The 22,285-nt window shown below is 42.5% G+C and overlaps 1 protein-coding gene across 2 annotated transcripts; it reads right to left on the bottom strand.

Annotated features, from left to right (window-relative positions):
• Positions 1-512: 512 nt before the first annotated feature.
• DSCC1 (DNA replication and sister chromatid cohesion 1) lies at positions 513-21,927 on the bottom strand. 2 transcript variants are annotated; one of them, XM_023224717.2, is made up of 9 exons: positions 21,519-21,927; positions 18,970-19,138; positions 16,277-16,411; positions 12,927-13,017; positions 10,807-10,945; positions 9,981-10,033; positions 8,979-9,133; positions 5,486-5,634; positions 513-1,587 (listed from the first exon to the last, which is right to left on the bottom strand). In XM_023224717.2, exons 1-9 carry the CDS (start codon positions 21,698-21,700, stop codon positions 1,479-1,481), a joined length of 1,182 nt encoding a protein of 393 aa, XP_023080485.1. In that variant the 5' UTR covers positions 21,701-21,927; the 3' UTR covers positions 513-1,478. The 2 variants fall into 2 exon arrangements, with proteins under 2 accessions (XP_023080485.1, XP_023080477.1); XM_023224709.2 differs by having other exon boundaries at positions 12,924-13,017.
• Between the last annotated feature and the right edge of the window lie 358 nt (positions 21,928-22,285).

The raw sequence follows: 22,285 nt of genomic DNA on the forward strand, positions 1-22,285 counted from the left end.
CTACTAAAAATTATACAAAATTAGCTGGGCGTGGTGCATGCCGGTAATCCTAGCTACTTGGGAGGCTGAGGCAGAATTGCTTGAACCCAGGAGACGTAAGTTGCAGTGAGCTGGGATCGTTCCACTGCACTCTAGCCTGGGCGACAGAGCCGAGACTATCTCAGGAAAAAAAAAGAAAAAGAATAAAATATAGACCAGAGACCAGGCGTGGTGGCTCGTGCCTGTAATCCCAGCACTTTGGGAAGCCGAGGCAGGCGTATCACTTGAGGTCAGGAGTTCAAGACCAGCCTGGCCAACATGGTGAAAACCCGTCTCTACTAAAAATACACAAATTAGCCCTGCGTCCTGGCATGCGCCTGTATTCCCAGCCACTCGGGAGGGTGAGGCATCAGAATCACCTGAACTCGGGAAGCTGAGTTTGCAGTGAGCTGAGATCATGACACTGCACTCCAGCCTGGGTGACAAAGCGAGACTCCGTCTCAAAATAAATAAATAAATAGACTACACATCGATATATAGACTGTGTGTATATATATATCATAATCCATATAAATGCGGAAACATTTATTGAAAGACATTTCAAAGCCATCATGTTTGTATTTCATGTTCATGACAACAAAAACTTGTAAACTTCAGTAACAGTTAAACCTTGTTTAATTAATTATGGACTATCCATTAACAGTTTTGAAGCTTGGACCATTTAACCTTGGCCTGTACCCGCTCCAACTGTCCTGGTGACCAGTTCATTAGCTAAGTTAAAATTAATTTGAACTTTGATCTAAACCAAAACAAATCAGGAAAATAAAGCTATAAAGGAACTTTAGCAAGCATTCTAAAACCAACTAGAAATTACTTGAAATTTTCGAGTGAGCACTGCCTGTGCCAGTATTCTTCATTATAGGATTATAAACCCAGTTTTTTCCCCAAAGTGCATGTCTACTCCAGGCAGAGGAGTATTCAGCCAATTTCAGGGTTGTAAACAACAAATATAAATAATTGACAGCACCTAGTGGCTTCCAGTTTGGGTAGAAGGCTAAAAGTAGAGGGGAACTCACTCACTTGAGAAATGATATTTAAGTGAATAAAGAATTCTCTTCTATGAAACTATTACTGTTTAGTTCTCTAGAAAACTTAAAATGTATTAATGATTAGAACATCAAATCCTAAAGAAAGAATTGACATTTTAAAAATAAAAAGCCAAACTTTAAGTAAATCACAGAGACCTCAGACATAATATAGGAAACAATACTTTCTTTTGTCCTTGTTTACACTGTGTACATAGTACAAATGTAATTTGAAAGCTACATCCTGTAACATTTAAGAAATAACAACAGTAGTTTCAAAATGCTTAACATGAGGAGGAAAATGCCTTAGAAGACTAGGTTTTTAAAAGTCAGATATAAAAGTACAAGTTATTTTTCTTGTATCCAGCAACTTGATAAAGCAACTTGAGTCCTGAAGAAAAGACTGTTGTTCTTTTAAGAAATGGGTCTTCTCGAATTATAGACTTTAACACCATTTTGCATCGAAGAACGAGAATATTTAGTGAGTAATGCACCTATGGTTTGCTTCTCTCCACACAAATCTCTGTAGGAACAATAAAAAAAAAAATAACATGAATATTTTAGGGAACATATTATGATACAGTATTATGTACTTATTTTCTCTCCCTCCCCCTGAATCTGTCTTCTCAACAAACATAAGTGTAGGTGTTTGTAGGAGAGATAGGGTGGTGAGTGGTTCTAAGTTTTAATTAAATTAAGTACATTACATGTATTATCTCGGCCGGGCGCAGTGGCTCAAGCCTGTAATCCCAGCACTTTGGGAGGCCGAGACAGGCGGATCGTGAGGTCAGGAGATTGAGACCATCCTGGCTAACCCAGTGAAACCCCGTCTCTACTAAAAAAATACAAAAAACTAGCCGGGTGAGGTGGCGGGCACCTGTAGTCCCAGCTGCTTGGGAGGCTGAGGCAGGAGAATGGCGGGAACCCAAGAGGCGGAGCTTGCAATGAGCTGAGATCCAGCCACTGCACTCCAGCCTGGGCAACAGAGCAAGACTCCATCTCAAAAAACAAAAACAAAACATGTATTATCTCATTTAACCCACACAATAAAAGTAGGAGTAGGCCAGGTGGGTGGCTCATGCCTGTAATCCCAGCACTTTGGGAGGCCGATGTGGGCAGATCACAAGGTCAGGAGTTCAAGAACAGCCTGGCCAACATAGTGAAACCCCGTCTCTACTAAAAAGAGAAAAAAAATAGCAGGGCGTGGTGGCGGGTGCCTGTAATTCCAGCTACTTGGGAGGCTGGGGCAGGAGAATTGCTTCAACCCAGGAGGCGGAGGTTGCAGTGAGCGGAGATCGCGCCACTACACTCCAGCCTGGGCGACGGTGTGAGACTCCGTCTCAAAAAACCAAAAAAAAAAAGCAAAAAACAAAAACTAGAAGTAATGTATTATTTAACCCTATATTAGATGTGAGGAACTATGGCTCAGACAAGTAATAAATGACAGAGTCAAATTCTGCCACCAGGTTTATATAACTTCAAAGTCTATGCTATTTCTGTTATATCACACAGCCTCTAAATTAGAAATACAAGCAGTAGTGAGGCCTATACAGCAGGGCCTAGAGTCAGAGAACCTGGATACAAGGTACCTGTGTGAACTTGTCTAGGTTACCAATGTTTCCTGAACTTTGGTTTCCTCTTCTGTACCTCAAAGAGAAGATTATGACTGGAACATAATGAGGAGAGGGAGGAATAGGAGGACATGAGCTGGAGAAGGGGCAACAGCTAGATCATGTAGAACCTTGAAGCACGGGGAAAAAGAATTGTGACTTAATTCTACATGTAATGGGAAGATTACATAATTAAAACACTAAAAGTGTTTTAATTAATGGAAAAGTACAATGTGATCTAAGTTTTTTTTTTGAGACGGAGTCTCGCTCTGTCGCCCAGGCTGGAGTGCAGTGGCCGGATCTCAGCTCACTGCAAGCTCCGCCTCCCGGGTTTTTGCCATTCTCTTGCCTCAGCCTCCCGAGTAGCTGGGACTACAGGCGCCCGCCACCTCGCCCGGCTAGTTTTTTGTATTTTTTTTTTTTTTTTAGTAGAGACAGGGTTTCACGGTGTTAGCCAGGATGGTCTCGATCTCCTGACCTCGTGATCCGCCCGTCTCGGCCTCCCAAAGTGCTGGGATTACAGGCTTGAGCCACCGCGCCCGGCCTGATCTAAGTTTTAAATAATGGAGGTGACTGGGCACAGTAGCTCAGGCCTGTAATCCCACCACTTTAGGAGGCAAAGGTGGGCAGATTACTTGAGGTCAGGAGTTTGAGACCAGCCGGGCCAACATGGTGAAACCTTGTCTCTACTAAAAACACAAAAATTAGCCGGGTACAGTGGCGCACACCAGTAGTCCCAGCTACTCGGGAGGCTAAGGCAGGAGAATCGCTTGAACTCAGGAAGCAGAGGTTGCAGTGAGCCAAGATCACACCATTGCACTCCAACCTGGGCAACAGAGTGAGACTCCGTCTCAAATAAATAAATAAAGGAGCCAATGAGTTGATGATTATGGAAGCTGAGCAGTAGATATATGGAGGTTTCATTATATTGTCACTTTTGAATATTTAAACAGTATAAGAAGGAGAAAGGGGAAGGGGGCAAAAATAGAACAGGGAGAGCAATTCAGAGGCAGGTACAAGATGATCCATCAGGGTTTGCTCATAGTTTGAACCAGAAGGTAGGGGAAGGAAAGGACAGGGATGATTCCTAGACTTTAGTTTAAGTAACTGGATTAGTAGTGGTGCTGTGAACTGTGATGATGAGGCAGGGTAAGGATGAGGGAGAAGCAACGGTTCTGTTATGAACATGTTAAGCTTGAAATTCCTATTGGATATGCAACTGGAAAGGTGAATTAGGCAACTAGATACAGGAATCTGAACCTCAGGGAAAAGGGCAAGTATGAAGATGAAATTAGGAAGTCATTAAATTTGTTTCCAGGTCTAGATGAGGGCACCAAAGGAAAAGTATAAACATGAGAAGATGGCTGAAAAATAGACCTGGAGCACTCCAACATTTAAAAATTCAGAAGAAAAGGGAGACATCAACAAAAGAGAGAGTTTTCTCCCCTCTCATCCAAGGAAGAGGGGAGAAATTTGTGTTTCAAGTAGGAGGAAGCAGACACTGTCAAATAGGGCTAAGTCAAGTAATCAAGGACAAATGATTAAGCATTGAGTGTAGAAAGACGGATGTCATTGGATTAAGAAGATGTCATTGGGTAAAGGAAAGAATGGGAGGTGAAAAGCATAGAGTGAGTATAGGAAACTTGTAAAAGGCATTTTCTTATGAAGGAGAGCAAAGGACATGGGGTCTAATAGGTTGCTATTGTTGTCTTTTAAGATGGGCGATATTACAGAATTTTGTATGCTGGTGGGGTTGATCCAGAAGAGGAAGACATTAATAACACGAGGGGTGAAAGGGGTAACTCGAGGATCCAAGTCTTTAAGAAGGCAGAGGAGATGGACCTACTGCAGAAGGACTGGCCTTAGGAGCATGGAAAATTCATACACTACACAGGATGGCAAAGGAAGTCGGTGTACACATGAGGAGGTTGGCCGATTTGGCAGTGGGAAAGAAGGTTGTTCTGGCCTCACTGCTTCTATGTTCTGAAACAAATAAGATCATAAAAGGAAACAGAGGGTACTGCTGGTATGAGAAAGGAAAAGAAGATGTAGAAGAAGCTCCAAGGGTAGAGAAGTTCCATGAGGACATGCCTGGCGAGGGGCCGTTCTAAGTACCACTAGGTTCTTAAGCAAGACTGGCAGCTTCATTGTGTAGTATTCTCCAGAAAGTTGTAGCTGGCCACGTGTAGGCACAGAGTAAGCAGAAAGTTGGGTTTAATCTTTTTAGCTTTTTGCCAGACAGATATGGCAAGAGGGAGAGAGGGCCACAGGAGTAAAGTGTAGACAGTAAGAGCTAAGAAGATAGGCCACGGAATTCGAGCTGGGTAAAGAGAAGAAAGAACACCTGAGAGGTGTGACGCAGTGACAAAGCTGTAGTGTTAGTTGATTTCAAGCATTAGGGGACTCAAGATTTTGTAAGAAGTGACTTTGGGGCTAACGTGTTCTACTGCAATCTGGTCTCTCCCAAAATGTTAAATAAAGTAAGGCATGAGGTGGCAATCAGAGAGGGGTGTTGGCCTTAGAGTCATAGTGGGATATGTATTTTGTCCCTCAAAAGGGACAGTTTTCCAGGAATGAGAGCAAAGAAGTGATTTTAGAAGCAATAGTGAGGAACAGAGATAACACGTATTCCACCTCCAGAAGCAGTAATTGTGGAGGACAGAGAAGACAGCCACCACCTAAGAGTTTCTAGGGAAGCAGTATCCTCAGGGAATACTCAAGAAAATTGTGTTCCAATCATAAATCTAAAATGCTGTGCCACTCACCGTAAAAAGAACAACCCTCAAAATCCGTCTTTAATAAATTACTTACTGAATATATGGGGCAATATCTTCTTCTGTCCACTTCTCCCTTAGAGAGAAAAGGCTATTAAAACGTTCCTGATTATCCTCAGGTAAATCATCTACTTTCAGCAAAGATATGATTTCCGGTCTCGAGTGTCTATCCACCAGCGCTAAACCCTACAAGAAATGAGAAGAAACAGAGCAGTTAAAGTAATGTTGTAATGTTTAAACATGACTCGTTCTTTTACCTTTAGGTTTAGCTTAGCTCAAGATATTCAAATTGTCAGCTACATGGAACTTAAACTATCCAGAGATTTACAATAGCCTTTTTCATACAAAGAGCTCCTTTAAGCAGTGACTTCTTTCCTCCTCTGCAATCTGGCTTCTACCACCAGCAGTTTATCAAGACAGCTCTGGTTCTAAAGGTCACCAGTAACCTGTCATTGCCAAATCCAGTGGGCCCTTTTCTTGGATTCATCGTGTTAGCCTTCTATTTTCTTTTTGAGACAGAGTCTTGCTCTGTCACCTAGGCTGGAGTACAGTGGCGCAGTCTTGGCTCACTGCAACCTCTGCCTCCTGGGTTCAAGAGAGTCTCCTGACTCCACCTCCTGAGTAGCTGTGACCACAGGTACATGCCACCACGTCCAGCTAATTTTTATATTTTTAGTAGAGAAGGGGTTTCACCATGTAGGTGAGGCTGGTCTTGAAGTCCTGGCCTCAAGTGATCCACCCTCCTCAGCCTCCCAAAGTGCTGGGATTACAGGTGTGAGCCACTGTGCCCAGTCCCTGGCCCTCTATTTTCTTTGTTACTGTTGATTACTCCTTCTTCTTTAAATCTCTCTCCATCCCTGACATCACAGTCTTATTTTCCTCATAACTTGATGTTGTAGCTCCCTGAGGCTTCCATCCCAACCACTCTACTTGCTTCACTGTCACTCTACTGAGTAACCTCATCTAAACCTGTAGCCTAAGCCACCACTTACTTGCTAATGACTATAATATTTATACCTTCAGCTCAGATGTCTCTTTTGAGTCCCAGACCTCTGTATCCAAATCTATACATGAACTTGTTTATCATCCAAACCTGCTCTAGTTCCACTATCCTAGGAAAACAGGAAACCTAGGCATCAGCTTCGATTCCATTAGTCAAACCCCACACCTATGTGGTCACTAAAGTCTATATAATAGATGTTAAGACTTCAGGATTCCTCTATCCATTCCCCCATTACCTATCTGTTTGGCCAGTACTCTCTTAGTTGGGAACATATGTGTTGACAGCCTGCACAATAATCCTTTTTCAAATCTAACCAACCTTCCATCTGTCCATCTTCTTTACTGTCATAGTATTCTTTTCAAAAGGCCAAACTGATGAGTTCCTGATGAGGTAACCCCTGTAACTAATGTCACTCAGTGGCCTCAAAGAGCTTTCTAGATAGAGTTGAAATTCCTTAGTGCAGTCCACAGTGTCCTTACCTCACAAGCATCCTTTACTCCAGCCCATGCATCCTTACAACAGTGCCTCGGGTTTTATTTGCCCCCCAACTTTGACCATGCTGTCCTAGATTTCCACCTCTGGCCTTCCTTCCATCTAGAGAGCAACAGTTCATCTTTCCACTCAGCAGCTAAAACATCTATTCCTTCAGAAAGTCACCCGTGATTGACCAGTCTGATAGGTAAGCCCCTTTTCTTTGCTCTCATAACATCGTGTGCACGCCTTTCCCATGGCGTAGATCACTCTGCATTGTAAGAACAGATTTATGCATGTAATATGTGTCCATCCCCCATTGCGAGTCCCCAGGCTAAGCACCATGATGACACCTTGTATGACATTTTCTCCTGAGGACCTAGCATGGTACCTCAACATAGAACTCCGTAAATATCAATCTTTACATTTAACTAACGGAATATTTACCGAGTATACGCCACATGCGGTATACAGTACGCTACATACTAGCAAGCAACAGCAAACAAAATGCCATCAAAGTAGAGAGTGGTGAACCACATAAACATTTTTCCAAGCTAAGAGGAGAGTGCCATGAAGGAAAGCATAGCGTGCTATCGAAGAGTAAAACCAGAGGCCTTTGCTTCAAGCAGAGAATGAAGGAACGCCTCCTTGATGAAGTGACTCAAAGATGAGCAGGAGGTGACCAGATGAAATTAGAATATCATTCTAGAACAAAACGCTTTGTTTGAAGGTCCTAAGGTAGGTGAGAGCTTGATGATCTTGAAAACCTGAAAGAGGGTTGGCATGCAGTGAGGAGAAGGGAAAGTAGCCAGAGATGAAGCTATGAAGGTGATCCTGAAGGGCCTTTATAGGCCAAGACATGAATTCTGAGTTTTTTATCCTGAGTGCAATAGGCAACCATTAAACTGATTTAAGGCCAGGTGCAGTGGCTCACACCTATAACCCCAGCACTTTGGGAGGCCAAGGTGGGTGAATCACCTGAGGTCAGGAGTTCCAGACCAGCCTGACCAACATGGCGAAACCCCGTCTCTACCAAACATACAAAAAGTAGCTGGGTGTGGTGGTGGGTGCCTGTAATCCCAGCTACTTGGGAACCTGAGGCAGGAGAATCCCTGGAACCCAGGAGGCGGGGGTTGCAGTGAGCCGAGATTGAGCCACTGTACTCCAGCCTGGGTGACAGAATGAGACTCAGTCTCAAAAATAAATAAATAAATAAAGTGATTTAAGCAGGACATTCATCTGACTGGCATTTATTTATTACTTTTTTTTTTTTTTTGAGACAGAGTCTCACTGTCACCCAGGCTAGAGCACACTGGCATGAACTCGGCTCACTGTAGCCACCGCCTCCCAGGTTCAAGGGATTCTCCTGCCTCAGCCTCTCGAGTAACTGGGATTACAGGTGCCCGCCACCACACCTGGCTAATTTTTGTATGTTTGGTAGAGACGGTCTTTGGCCGTGTTGGCCAGGCTGGTCTTGAACTCCTGACCTCAGGTGGTCTGCCTGCCTTGGCCTCTCAAAGTGCTGGGATTACAGGCGTGAGCCACCACACCTGGTCTGACTGGCATTTTTAAAAGATCATTCTAGTAGCACCACAGAGAATGGATTGGAAGGGAGCAAAAGTAAAAGTGCAAGGGGCCTGCCTAGGGATGCTATTGCTGTTTAGAGGCAGAAAATCAAGGTAGTCTGGACTAGGAGAGGGATGATAGAAATGGTGAGAAATGGAACAAAATGAGATACACTGAGTAGGAAGAGGGATTAAGAGGAAATGGACCCAAGCGATCTTATAGAGGTGATAGATATGTTCTAAAACTGTATTGTAGTGAGAGCAACTTACTAAAATTATTAAAAATATTTTAAAGGTGTAGTTTATAATATGTTAAGTATACTCCAATACTTTATTGGGTTTTAAGGACTATGTGATGGATTGGATGTACATGCACTCCTAATGGGTGTCTAGGAAAAGAAATTGGTTCCAAATTCAGCTCCAACTCAAGTATCATTCACCTAGTAATTAATCAACTGTTGAAGTAAGGTGGAAATGTCTATTGCTATTACCTTAAGCTGATCAAGACTAGTTATCATTCCTTCAGGAACACTCTGCTGCCACACTTCTTGAAACTCAGCAAGATTGAATTTCACTGCATTCTGAAGTAGCATTTGTGCTGTTGCTCTGCATATTTTATCAGCATCCAACTCAAAATAAACTTCGCCTAAGGAAAAGGTATCAGTTTCATATTATCATCTTATACTATATATATACTATATATACTATACTAACGTTTCCTTTTTTTACTGCAGTTTCTTGAAAGGAATTATACACCTAAACTCACTTCCACAACCCCGTAGTTCGTTTTTGGTTTTTTTTCTTTGAGATAGAGTCTCGCTCTATCTATCACGCCAATGCACTCCAGCCTGGGCGTGATCTCGGCTCACTGCAACCTCTACCTCCTGGGTTCAAGTGATTATCCTGTCCCAGCCTCCCATGAGGCTGGGATTACAGGTGTGTGCCACCACACCTGACTAATGTTTTTTATTTTTAGTAGAGATGGGTTTTCACCATGTTGGCCAGGCTTGTCTCGAACTCCTCACACCTCAGGTGATCTGCCCACCTTGGCCTTCCAAAGTGCTGGGATTACAGGCGTGAGCCACTGTGCCGGCCTTTTTTTTTTTTTTTTTTTTTTTTTGAGAAGGTCTCACTCTGTTGCCCAGGCCAGAGAGCAGTGGCACAATCAAGGCTCACTGTAGCCTCGACCCCCCCAGGCTCAGGTGATCCTCCCACCTCAGATTCCTGAGTAGCTGGGACTACAGGCCTGCGCTGCCACACCCAGCTAATTTTTGTATTTTTTTTGTGGAGACAGCGTTTTATCATGTTCTCCAAGCTGGTGTTGAAATCCTGGGCTCAAGTGATCCACCCACCTCAGCCTCCCAAAGTGCTGGGATTATAGGTGTGAGCCACTGCACCCAGCCAGAGTTCTTATTTTTAACACCAACAGGCTTTAGAAAGGTATGCCAGTTTTAACATATAAGAGTTAAATGAGAATACTTTCCAAATCTTACCTTCATCTACATATTTCTTCCCATAACATTTAAGACAGTGTTCTATCATTTCCCTGAAAAATTTAAAACACCCATTTGAAAAGTTATAAGCATTTTTATGCACTATATTTTAACTCCACTGCCAACTCAAAATTAAGAAAGAAATTTGATATTTCAAATACTAAGTGATTTTGGTTGCCAAATATTTTATTTAAAGTAGGAACTAAAATATACTGAGTAGCTACTATGTGCCAGGCCCTATGCTAAACATTTTAACATCAATTATGTAAGCATACATTTATTATTATAAAATAGCTCAAACATATTATTTCCTTACTTTATTTATTATTATTTATTTTTATTTTTTTTTTTTTGAGAGTGCAGTAGTACGATCTCAGCTCACTGCAACCTCCACTTCTGGAGTTCAAGCAATTCTCCTGCCTCGGCCTCCCAAGCAGCTGGGACTACAGGCAAGCACCAGCACACCCAGCTAATTTTTGTATTTTTTAGTAGAGACTGGGTGTCACGATGTTGGCCAGGACAGTCTCGATCTCCTGACCTCGTGATCCACCCGCCTTGTCCTTCCAAAGTGCTGGAATTACAGGCATGAGCCACTGCACCCGGCCTATTTCTTTATATTTTTATGGCCAAAAACAAACAAGAGAATGCACATGTATTCACCCCAGTGACCAAAATTCCCAAATCTTCTTTGGTTGTAATTTTAAACATTTCTCAAAGATATCAAAATATAACTATAGTAGTTTATGCCCTGGGTTTAATTCCAATCTGTAAAAGAACTCCCTTCCCCTTAAGGAAATCTGGATAGACAAGAAATTAAAATACTTACTCTGGCTCCAATGGTCCAAGTTCCTGAAGGCATGTATTCAAAGGAACTTTGCTAAAAGACCATGATTCGGAATCCACAAGCTGAGTTACATGATTCAGAAGTTTCATCTCATAATCAAATTCAAGAATCCTCCAATAACCTACAAATTGCATAAGTTATATTTACCAAAGAACTTTTTTTTTTTTCTAAGGCAGGGTCTCAACTCTGTCACCCAAGCTGGAGTGCAGTAGCGTGATCTCAGCTCATTGCAACCTCTGCCTCCTGAGTTCAAGCCATTCTCCCATCTCAGCCTCCGAAGTAGCTGGGACTACAGGCATGCACTACCATGCCTGGCTAATTTTTGTATTTTTAGTACAAACAGGGGTCTACCATGTTGGCCAGGCTGGTCTTGAACTTCCGACCTCACATGAGCAGCCCACCTCGGCCTCCCAAAGTGCTGGGATTACAGGCATGAGCCACCGTGCCCAGCCCAAAGAACATTTTATGAAAACTAGCTAACAGACTGATAAAGTCACAGCATACTCTTGCCCACTGCAAAAACAAGACAATAGGCTGGGTGTGCTGGCTGACTCCTATAATCCCAGCACTTTGGGATCCTGAGGCCAGGAGTTTGAGACCAGCCTGGCCAACATAGTGAAACCCCATCCCTACTAAAAATACAAAAAATTAGCTGGGCACGGTGGCACACACCTGTAATCCCAGCTGCTCAGGAGGCTGAGGCATGAGAATTGCTTGAACCTGGGAGGCCAGGGTTGCAGTGAGCCACGATTACACCACTGCACTCCAGCCTGGGCAATGGTGAGACTGTCTCAAAAAAAAAAAAAAAAACTATTCACTTTCTGTAAACAGTGCTTCTTTTTAAGCTTTTCTCCCAATCATTTTAAATTGTGTCTTCAGGGAGATCAGGTTGTTTTTCAAGAGTACTTTACATACGACTAGCTTTTCTCAAGTGCTTTCTTTCTTCTTCTTTTTTTCTTTTTTTCCTTAGAGATGGAGTCTTACTCTTGCCCAAGCTGGTCTTAAACTCCTGTGCTCAAATGATCCTCCTGCCTCAGCCTACAGAGTAGCTGGGATATTAAAGGCACATAGCCTGGCACCCTTCTCTCCAGTGCTTTGACATTCAATTATCTCAAAATAATCTTGTCATTCTAAACAAAATTAGGAAATCTGCAGTTGGTACAGTCATTTCATTAGAGTATCATACAAATGAGGTAAAGGTCATAGGTTCAGTACTCATGATAATCTCTGCTGTGCTGCACTACCATGGTTATAACTCTCATCACAGCTATCTTGCAGAGGCATTTCTATACTCATAAAGAAGTCCAGCTCACCAAAGAGATGATAGACTCTGAGGTACAATGTGGATGAGGGCGAAGTTAAGGGCTGGGCATCATAAAGATCCCCTTCCTATTCCTGTGAGAGATTATGACATGCCATTTTATTTATTTATTATTTATTTATGATGGAGTCTCACTCTGTTGCCCAGCCTCGGCCTCCCAAAGTGCTGGGATTACAGGTTTGAGTCACGCGCCCAGCCTGGACCTTTCTTAATCAAACATGGTTCTTCCTTTACCATTTAATTAAAAAAAGTTGGAAGGAGTCAAAGTGTGATTAAAGTCACTGGTAGCAGATTGACCTCACGTAAAGATGATCACATGTAGTCTCTATCCCACAATGAGAAAGACAAATATTACCATCTTTTCTTTTTTTAGACAGAGTTTCACTCTGATGCCCAAGCTAAAGTACAGTGGTACCAGCTCAGCTCTCTGCAACCTTTGCCTCCCAGGGTCAAGCAACTCTCGTGCCTCAGCCTCCCAAGTAGCTGGAATTACAGGCATGCACCACCACACCCAGCTAATTTTGTATTTTCATAGAGACAGGGTTTCACCACGTTGGCCAGGCTGGTCTCAAACTCCTGGCCTCAAGTGATCCACCCGCCTCAGCTTCCCAAAGTGCTGGGATTACAGGCATAAGCCACTGCGCCCGGCCCAAATGACACCATCCTTAAACCCAAAAGAATATTAAATAAACTATATGCAGTAGGGTGAAGATGTCCAAAAACAACTCTCCCTTACGATGGCCAGTGTCGTCATTGTTATAACAGTAGTAAGTAACACTACCTCCAATCTCACAGGCATTTAGAACTTGTAATTGGGTCATTATTTCTTCCTCACTTGCCTGAATTTGATCAAGCAAATCTTCAGTCGTATACTGCAAAAAGAAAAAAATATTTTAAGACCTTTGAAGAATATTTTGTTTTTAGATTTCTTGCTGAATATTGGGGAATAAATACATGAACAGATTAAGGCAATATTTATGCACTAGCTCAGTTTCTTTTGTTAATGTATAATGATTTCTACACAAAATCAATGGATATGTTAGAAAACAAAGAGGTAAATCTTCATGACACTGGATTTGGTGATGGCTTATTAAATGACACTAAAAACGCAAGCAACAAAAGAAAAAGTAGATCAACTGAATATCATCGAAATAATAAACTTTTGTACTTCAAAACACTATCACCACAAAAGGACAAATACTGTATGATTCCCCTTATCTGAGGTATTAAAAGCAGTGAAATTCATAGAGACAGGAAGTAGAATGGTGGTTGCCAGGGGATGAGGGGACGCGGAAATGGGAGTTATTGTTTAACAAGCACAGAGTTTCAGTTTGAGAAGATGAAAAAGTTATAGAGATGGATGGTGCTAAAGACTGCATACCACTATGAATGTACTTGATGCTACTGAACTGTATACTTTAAAATGGTAAATTTTATTTTTTCTTTCTCTTTTTTTTTTTTTTGAGATGGAGTTTTGCTTTTGTTGCCCAGGCTGGAGTGCAATGGCATGATCTCAGCTCACCACAACCTCCGCCTCCCAGGTTCAAGTGATTCTCTCAGCCTCCCGAGTAGCTGGGATTATAGGCGTGTGCCACCACGCCCGGCAAATTTTGTATTTTTAGTAGAGACAGGGTTTCTCCATGTTGGTCAGGCTGATCTCGAACTCCCAGCCTCAGGTGATCTGCCTGCCTTGGTACCCCAAAGTGCTGGGATTACAGGCGTGAGCCACCCCGCCTGGCCTCTTTTTTTTTTTTTTTTTTAATACAAGGTCTCATTCTGTCACCAGGCTGGACTGCAGTGGTATGATCATGGCTCACTTGCAGCCCTGACCTCCTAGGCTCAGGTGATTCTCTCACCTCATCCTGACACTAGAGGTATGCAACTATGCCCAGCTAATTTTTAAATTTTTTGTAGAGACAGGTTCTTGCTGTGTTGCCCAGAATGGTCTCAAACTCCTGGGCTCAAGCAATTCTCCCACCCTGGCCTCCTAAATTGCTGGGATTACAGGTGTGAACCACTGCTCCCAACCCCAAAAATGTTAAATTTTATGTTATGAATATTTTACTGCAATAAAAAAAAAAAAGCAAGAAACAAAAGACAGCCCACAAAATGGGAGAAAATATTTGCGAATAATATATCTGATAAAGGACTTATATCTAGACTATCTAAAGAATTCGCTTACAACTCAGTAATAAAAAGACAAATAATTAAAAATCAGGCAAAGAAACTGAATAGGCATTTCTCCAAAGATATACAAATCGTCAATAAGCCCATGAGATGTTCAACATCAATGGAAACTAGTGCAGCCACTCTGGAAAACAGTATGGCAGCTTGAAAGCTTATACAGAGTCACCACATGACCCCTCAGTTCCACTCCTAGGTACATACCCAAGAAAAATGAAAACATAGGTCCACATAAAATCTTGTACACGAATGTTCACAGAAGCATTATTCATAATAACCAAGAAGTAGAAGTTACACAAATGTCTATTAGCTGACAAGTGAATGAATAAAATATGGGTATGTCCATAAAATGAGATATTATTCAGCAAAAAAAGGAATAAAACACTGCAGCCGGGCATGGTGGCTCATGCCTGTTATCCCACCACTTTGGGAGGCTGAGGCGGGCAGATCACCTGAGGTCAGGAGTCCAAGACTAGCCTGGCCAACATGGTGAAACCCCATCTCTACTAAAAGTAAAAAATTAGCTGGGCATGGTGGCGTGCACCTGTAATCCCAGCTATTCAGAAGGCTGAGGCAGGAAAATCACTTGAACCCAGGAGGTGGAGGTTGCAGTGAGCCAAGATTGTGCCATTGCACTCCAGCCTGGACAAGAAGAGCAAAACTCCATCTGCAAACAAAACAAAACACTGATACATGCTATAACATAAATGAACCTTGAAATGATTATGCTAAGTGAAAGAAACCGGTCAGAAAAGGCCACATATTATATGATTCCATTTATATGAAATGTCCAGAATAGGCATATATATAGACAGAAAGTTTATTAGTGGTAGCCTAGAGCTAAGGGGAAAGGTGAAAGAAGAAGTGGTACTGGAAGGTGACAGTGAAAGTCTACAGGGTTTCTTTCTGGGGTTATAAAAATGTTCTAAATGTGATGGTGGTAATGGTTTCACAACTCTGTGAATGTACTAAAAAGTATTCAATTGCACACTTTAAAATTGGTGAATTGTTTGGTATGTGAATTATATCTCAAAAAGCTGTTACCAAAAAAAGTTTTAGAAAGAGCCCATTGGAAAAAAAGGGAACTTCTAGTATAAACATGGTCTTCATATACCAGCAGAGTTCTGTAATTTTTACATTAAAAACTTTAAAACTGGCCGGGCACAGTGGCTCACGCCTGTAATCCCAGCACTTTGGGAGGCCGAGGCGGGCGGATCACGAGGTCAGGAGATCGAGACCATCCTGGCGAACACGGTGAAACCCCGTCTCTACTGAAAATACAAAAAAATTAGCCAGGCGTGGTGGCGGGCGCCTGTAGTCCCAGCTACACAGGAGGCTGAGGCAGGAGAATGGTGTTAACCTGGGAGGCGGAGCTTGCAGTGAGCCGAGATCGTGCCACTGCACTCCAGCCTGGGCGACAGAGCGAGACTCCACCTCAAAAAAAAAAAACTTTAAAACTGGTTTTTACTTTGTTTATATTTTTCCATACTTTCAGGAATTAGTTAATTTTGACATTGGAGTAAGAATACCTTCCATTATGTCCCCTCTCAAGAGCATCTAGTCATATTTTTAATTAAATAAAAAAATTTTTTACCTCTAAAAAACTATTATTTCAAAGTTAAGAATATGAGAAGCTTTTAGCTATATAATGGCATTATGATATATAGGATCTGCCTTAAAATACTCTAGAAAAATTTAAAAGATGAAAGGATAGAAAGGGGTTAGAAGAAACAAGACTGACAGGACATTAATTGTTCAAGTGAATGATGAATATATGGGGTCATTATACTGCTCTGTCTGTTTTGGGGTATGCTTGAAATTTTATAACTTTTTTTAACACAAGCATTTAACAGCTATATAACACAAATTTAAAAAGAATGTGACCATTAAGTGCCTCTGATTATAGTTGTTAAATTCCAAATAAAAAAGTGAAAATAAGAGTCTTACTTTTGAGCTATTTGAATCCTTCTCTTTTTGACTGTCAGGTCCTTCATACGGATTTTCCATCAAAAGTTTCTTTAGCTTCTTTAACTTAGGTCTACATCTTCTTAATTCCCAATAATTATTAGAGAAACCAAAGATCTGGAAATTATAATATATCATAACCTTTTAGGGGCCATTCTAAAGGAAAATTTCATACAAAATTCCAACTTATTAATCTGCCCCCTCAACAAGTACTGAGAAAAGGAAGCCCCAACGTATTCTGCTTTGTATCAGGAAGGTATTTTTCCAGCCATCTCAACTAGATGGATGGGCATCCTCAAGACCATCTTTTCAGATCCCCTTAATAAGATACTGTCAACATTGTAAGAATCAATAATTGAGTGTCACATCTCAAATATACTCTGAAAACTAGAGTATGCCCAGAAAAAATGACCAGGATGGTGACAATTCTCCAAACCAGGTGGAAACAACTAAAAATGAATATACTTAGGCAAAAAAAAAAAAAAACAGAAAATAGAGAAAAGGTATTATCATAGTCTTCAAATAGGGACGTTAAAGGGAAGAGGGAGTGTGTTCCTCATGTCAAAATGAGGCAAAAGTTAAAGGAGAGATTTCTGTTTAATGCAAGATCTTTGTACTGTTTAGAACTGCAGCTAATTCCTCTGTTTGATTTGTGAAATAGTGAGAGCCTACCACTCAAAATCCAGTTGATAAGAGGCTAGAGAATGGATGAGTATCTGTTATCCTTGCCTGCACCTACAGGACTTGCCTAGTTCCTAGCACTGAGTAGTTGCCCAATAAGTGTTTCATAAAAGAAAAAAAAAAAAAAAAGGCTAAACTGGATTACCTTTGGGATGCCCTCCAACTCTGAAATGGAAGGACAGGGGATGCTTCTACTTTCAAACTAGGATAAGGCTTGATTGACAAGATGAGGCCTAGAGCCTAGTTGCTGAATCTAAGGTCTCCCAAAGAAGAGCTTAAGGACCAAATCTGACAGACTGATTTTATCCATAGTTAAAAGTGGTTTGCTGTTTTATCTCAGGAAAAACAAAGCAAAACAAAAAAATGGCAGCCTTCTGGCTACATCCAATACACAGATATTGTGGTATGCTTTTGTGTGCTGGGGAAGGTTTGGCATAGTGTTTCAATTAGATGCCGACATTAAAAAAATTAGATTTCACCCCAAAAATCTAAATTTCAAGAATTACTTGGAAAAAATAAGTCTAGCAATGCTGGGCCTACTTTCCCACAAGGCAGCTGAGTAGTGGCCGTCCACCTACTTGGGGATTGTGTTTTGCAATTTGCTGTAGACCCAACCACTCCCTGTTACTCCTGGGTATCTACCACCATTTATCAACCCCAGCCTATTTCTTATGTAACCCCTTTAAGCATCTGAGGTTCAATCACGATTATGGGTTTGGTTAGTGGATCCTGAAGTTTTAGCCAATCTCAGTACATAGAATTTCCATAACAAGCAAGAGCTCAAAGATTCTTATAGACATTATTATGCCCTCACAAAAACACCTACAGAACACATAAGTGATGAAAAAAATTACTTCTTTACAATAGGATGAACTGCCAATATTTTTAGTTAATTACAATGAAAGACTTAAAACCCTATAAAAACCAACCTAGTATATTTACTGGATGTTCCTGTGTTCTAGTAACATCACATGAATCACTGAAGCTTCCCAGCATTTTCCCTTCATTCCTCTCCAACTCTGTATTTAAGGATATAGTTGGCCTAAAGTCATTCTCAAAGAAATAAGGGCTATGCTTGGATTGTTATATATATAACAGACAGAATGGAGATTTGTTTGGTTACTGCCATCAATATTCTCCAAAATAATTAAAAATTTGTTATACTTGGTTACGGATATTAATGAACTAAACAAACTTCAAAGCTAAGAAACACACTTCCTTCAAAAACTCAAATTTCTTCATTTCTTTTTTGGAGACAGAGTCTCGCTCTGTCGCCCAGGCTGGAGTGCAGTGGCGTGATCTCAGCTCTCTGCAACCTCTGCCTCCTGGGTTCAAGCAATTCTCCTGCCTCAGCCTTCCAAGTAGCTTGGATTACAGGTGTATGCCACCACGCCCGGCTAATTTTTTGTATTTTAGTAGAGACAGAGTTTTACTGTGTTGCCCAGACTGGTCTCAAACTCCTGAGCTCTGGCAATCTCCCCACCTTGGCCTCCCAAAGTGCTAGGATTACAGGCATGAGCCACCACACCTGGCTCCAATTTCTTCATTTCTCCTCCTTATAAATATTATCAAATGAACCAGTTATGGTTTGAGGGAGTCTCCTTTCAAAACATATCCACAGCAAAATCTACTAAAAATAGGTAGGATTTTTAGAATAAGTCACTGAATAACAAACTTTGCACATTATAGAAAAAAGATCAAATTGTCTGGGACTTGAAAATCAAAATAGGAAAAATCAGACAAGTTCACAAGAATCCAACAAACAAGCAACTTGTCTTGTGAACAGACAAGTTCACAAGACTCCAACAAACAAGTTCACAAGACTCCAACAAACAAGCAACAAACAAGCAAAATGCTGAGAAATTCAAATTTCTTTAAAGAACTTCTTAGATTCTCCCTGATTATAGATTTTACACGTAAAGTTTTTAAAGACCAAATTACCATATCTGTTTTCATTCTCAGACTTTCATAAATCAGAGTACAGAAAAGAGCACCTCAGTGTGAATAATGTTACAGTGTGAATCTTCCTTCTTCAGCTGGTCTGGAGTTTTACAACCAGGAATGAAAAGCAACATATTGGAAGTGTCTGCTATCTTCAAGTCGTATGTTTTGTCTTTACTGCACAGCACAGCTTGCTCGTCTTTATCACCACGAATCACAAGACTGCAGCAAAATGGGGGAAACATACATGATTTATTGACACTCCAGTAGACATTTTCATTGTAAACAGTTCTCAAACCCTCTAGGCTTACAGAACTTAGTATTCAGTTTTGATGCTGCCTCTGCCCCCTGCTAGCACAATGATGGATTCCACACAGCAAGCACTGGGCTAAGTGAGAGCCACACAGACAGCCCACCCAGAGCCTCATTAAGGAAAAATAACTAAAGATGGGCAAGACAGATCCATGGAGGCCAAGAGGACAAAAGGCACTACATGGCATCTTTATGCAAATTGCTGGAAAGAACATAAGACAAAGCATCCTGAAGCCTCAGTCAAGCTGTCACAATTTTCTACAACATGCTAAAGTGGTACTTCTCACATGTATGCATAGGCATCTTAGAGAATGTTGTTTAAAAGCAAAGTGGGATTCAGTGGGTCTGGGATGGGACCCAGGGTCCTGTATTTCTAACAAGCTCCCCAAGAAAGGCCAAGCTGCTGCTCCTGGTACCACCCAAGTGTCGTCCTTGTTTTGTTCTGAGTATCCCCTCACAATCAAAGCAGCACATCCTGGCCCAACCATAAGTTGTGTTGCAAAAAAATTGGGACCTTATGAAAAAAAGGATGCAGTGGTGAATGAAAAGTATGAAAAGGATATGTTTACAAACTGGACTAAACCAGAGACTTTGACAAAGGGATTTTGTCACAGCTGAAGAAAAGCAAGGACACCGTGGCTCATGCCTGTAATCCTAGCACTTTAGGAGGCTGAGGCCAGAAGATTGTTTGAGAGCAGGAGTTTGAGACTAGCCTGAGAAACATAGCAAGACACCATCTCTACAAAAGAAAAATGTTAAAGTTAGCTGGGTGTAGTGGTGCACACCTGAAGTCTCAGCTCCTCAGGAAGCTGGTGGGAGGATCACCTGCGCCTGAGTAGTCACGGTAGCATCATGCAGTGAGCCATGATTGTGCCACTCCACTCCAGCCTGGCTGACAAGAGTGAGACCCTGTTCCCACCACCCTCTTCCCAAAAAAAAGATAAAGAAAAAAGAAGGAAGAGGGAAAGGATGAAGGTGAAGAGGAGGAAAAGGAAGGACTAAAGACAAAGATGATGGCAATGACAGGGGGGTTGGTTCTAGCAGTTTTCCTTGTCTGTAAAGTATTTAATACTCCTGTGCGCAACTCGTTTCTTTTAAATAAATAATAAGAAACCAGAAATAGCAGACTGTGTATTTATTTTTGACTAAGTCTTCACTTAAGTGAAAAGAATAAAAGGTTTTTTAGATTCCCAGTGCTAATAAATGCTTAATAGGCTCAAGTACCTAGTCTTTAACATTTGTCTAACTGCACCACCCCCACTTTGAAATATTTTGTTTATACCATCCCTCCCTACACCCCAAAATTAAAAACACACGTTTCCAGGGCCTTTGTTTGTTTGTTTGTTTCTGCCAGCTGGATTAACTAGAACTGGACCGAGAGAAAGCCCTCACACCTGAGTTCCTTTCGCAACTCTCCACCAACTGAGCTGGAACGGAAACAGACGAGTGCAGTTCTTTCAGTTCCCTTCAAGGTACTTTGAGGTATATAGTACGTATCTGAAGAATGGCCAGTTTACTCTAATACTCTTTGGTGGGCAAAGTTCGAAAATTGAAAGACAGCCTAAAGGATTCCATTAAGAAAAAAGAGAAGAAATAGCCTAATAAAATATAGGTGTCGGAGGACCAATTGTGCAGAAGAGAATCAAGCTGGAGCTTCCTATTTTGCAGGAGTTGGGACTGCATAGGGTGGAGGGATACAACGATTCTCTAGACTTCTCAAGACTGCTTTAAAAAAACTACCTCAACTTCGACTCTTAATCCATGATCTTGCAGCAACTTTGTTTCTGACCTGGACTTAGAAACAGCTTCAGATCCCTACTGAGCAAGTTTGCTTTGGGGTGGGTGGGGGTCTCACCCAATTACCAAGTCTGTAAGCTGATTCCCAACACTTCCTATCTATCGTCTGAGTAAAATAAATATAAGTGGAAGGCAAGAATTCTATAAATATTGAGTATCACCACTGTATTTTAAGGTAGAATGACAGGTGTCCTGTAGAGTCCCTGTAATCACCGGTAACTCTTCAAAAACTTCACTGAGGTTGTATTAGTATTTCCTGACCTGCTCCCGCTGACACACGCCTCCAAAGTCAGCTGGACCAGTGCTACTCATCACCACAGGCAGCTAACTGGACTGCCCACCGGAGGCGTGGACTCCTCGGGAACAGCCAGCTTGCTATGAGCCTCCTGCCAAGTCAGTGCATCTCTCTGGCCGTTTCCTCATCCCGAGTTTCCCCGATTAGAAAATAATGTGGCCGGCCCGAGGTTGGGGGCGCGGCGTGTCCAGGGCTCACCTGTGTCCATCCTCCAGCTGCTGGCACAGCGTGGGCTCCAGCTCCAGCAGGCAGAAGTCGCCGGCGGCAGCGCCGCTGGCCCCGGGGCCGAAGCCCAGGCAGTGCACCGCTGGCAGCAGTTCGGCCGCGTTCAGCTTGGCGATCTGCAGCGTCGCATCCACCTCCTCGCGGGTCCGCTTCATCGCAGCGCCGGGTCTAGGAGTCCCGCCGCGCCCGGGTGGCGGCGGGCTCGGCAGGCAAGAAATAAGTTCCCAAGCAGCGGGACGCTAGGAAACCTCAACGTTTCGAAAGCGCGCCAAGGCGGCAGTGGGCGTGTTTCCGGGGCGGAGCGCGCTGCGGGCACGCCCTCGGGAAGGCCTGCAAGCTCCTGGGTGCGTGAGCCCCTCCGTGCCCCACGCGGTACCGGACTGCAGGAAGAAAACGCGGCTTTCCGGGGGGCGGTCTCGGCGGAAGCTCGCAGGGCAGAGCTGCGACCCGGCAGGTTGGGACACGGATCCCTCGCCCACCCTTTCCACTGTGCCCTTGCCCGGCCCCCATTCGATCTCCGGCCCTGGTTTCCAGCCGATGCTTCCATTTCCTCGCCGTCCACATTGTCTCATCTTCCGCCAGTGGCGGGCCCTGTGATAACCACTTGGCACGTATAATTCCATGAGCCCGTTGCCACAACCGTGTAAGGTGGTCCCTTGGTCATTCCCTTTTGCCAGTGAGGAAGCAGGCTCCTTGCTCGTGATGGCAGAGCCAGGAGGTAACAGAGTCTGACTCCAGCT

Source organism: Piliocolobus tephrosceles, chromosome 7 (assembly GCF_002776525.5).
Source record: "Piliocolobus tephrosceles isolate RC106 chromosome 7, ASM277652v3, whole genome shotgun sequence".
Classification (NCBI taxonomy): domain Eukaryota; kingdom Metazoa; phylum Chordata; class Mammalia; order Primates; family Cercopithecidae; genus Piliocolobus; species Piliocolobus tephrosceles.

Bases quoted from the DNA above. Each gene is read 5' to 3' on its own strand.
- DSCC1 (XM_023224709.2), bottom strand. From the start codon at position 21,700: ATGAAGCGGACCCGCGAGGAGGTGGATGCGACGCTGCAGATCGCCAAG. The intron at 16,412-18,969 runs GTGCTCTTTTCT...TATAATTTCCAG, and splicing joins GTAACATTATTCACACTGAG to ATCTTTGGTTTCTCTAATAA. The intron at 5,635-8,978 runs GTAATAGCAATA...CATTTCTTGTAG, and splicing joins CTAGTCTTGATCAGCTTAAG to GGTTTAGCGCTGGTGGATAG.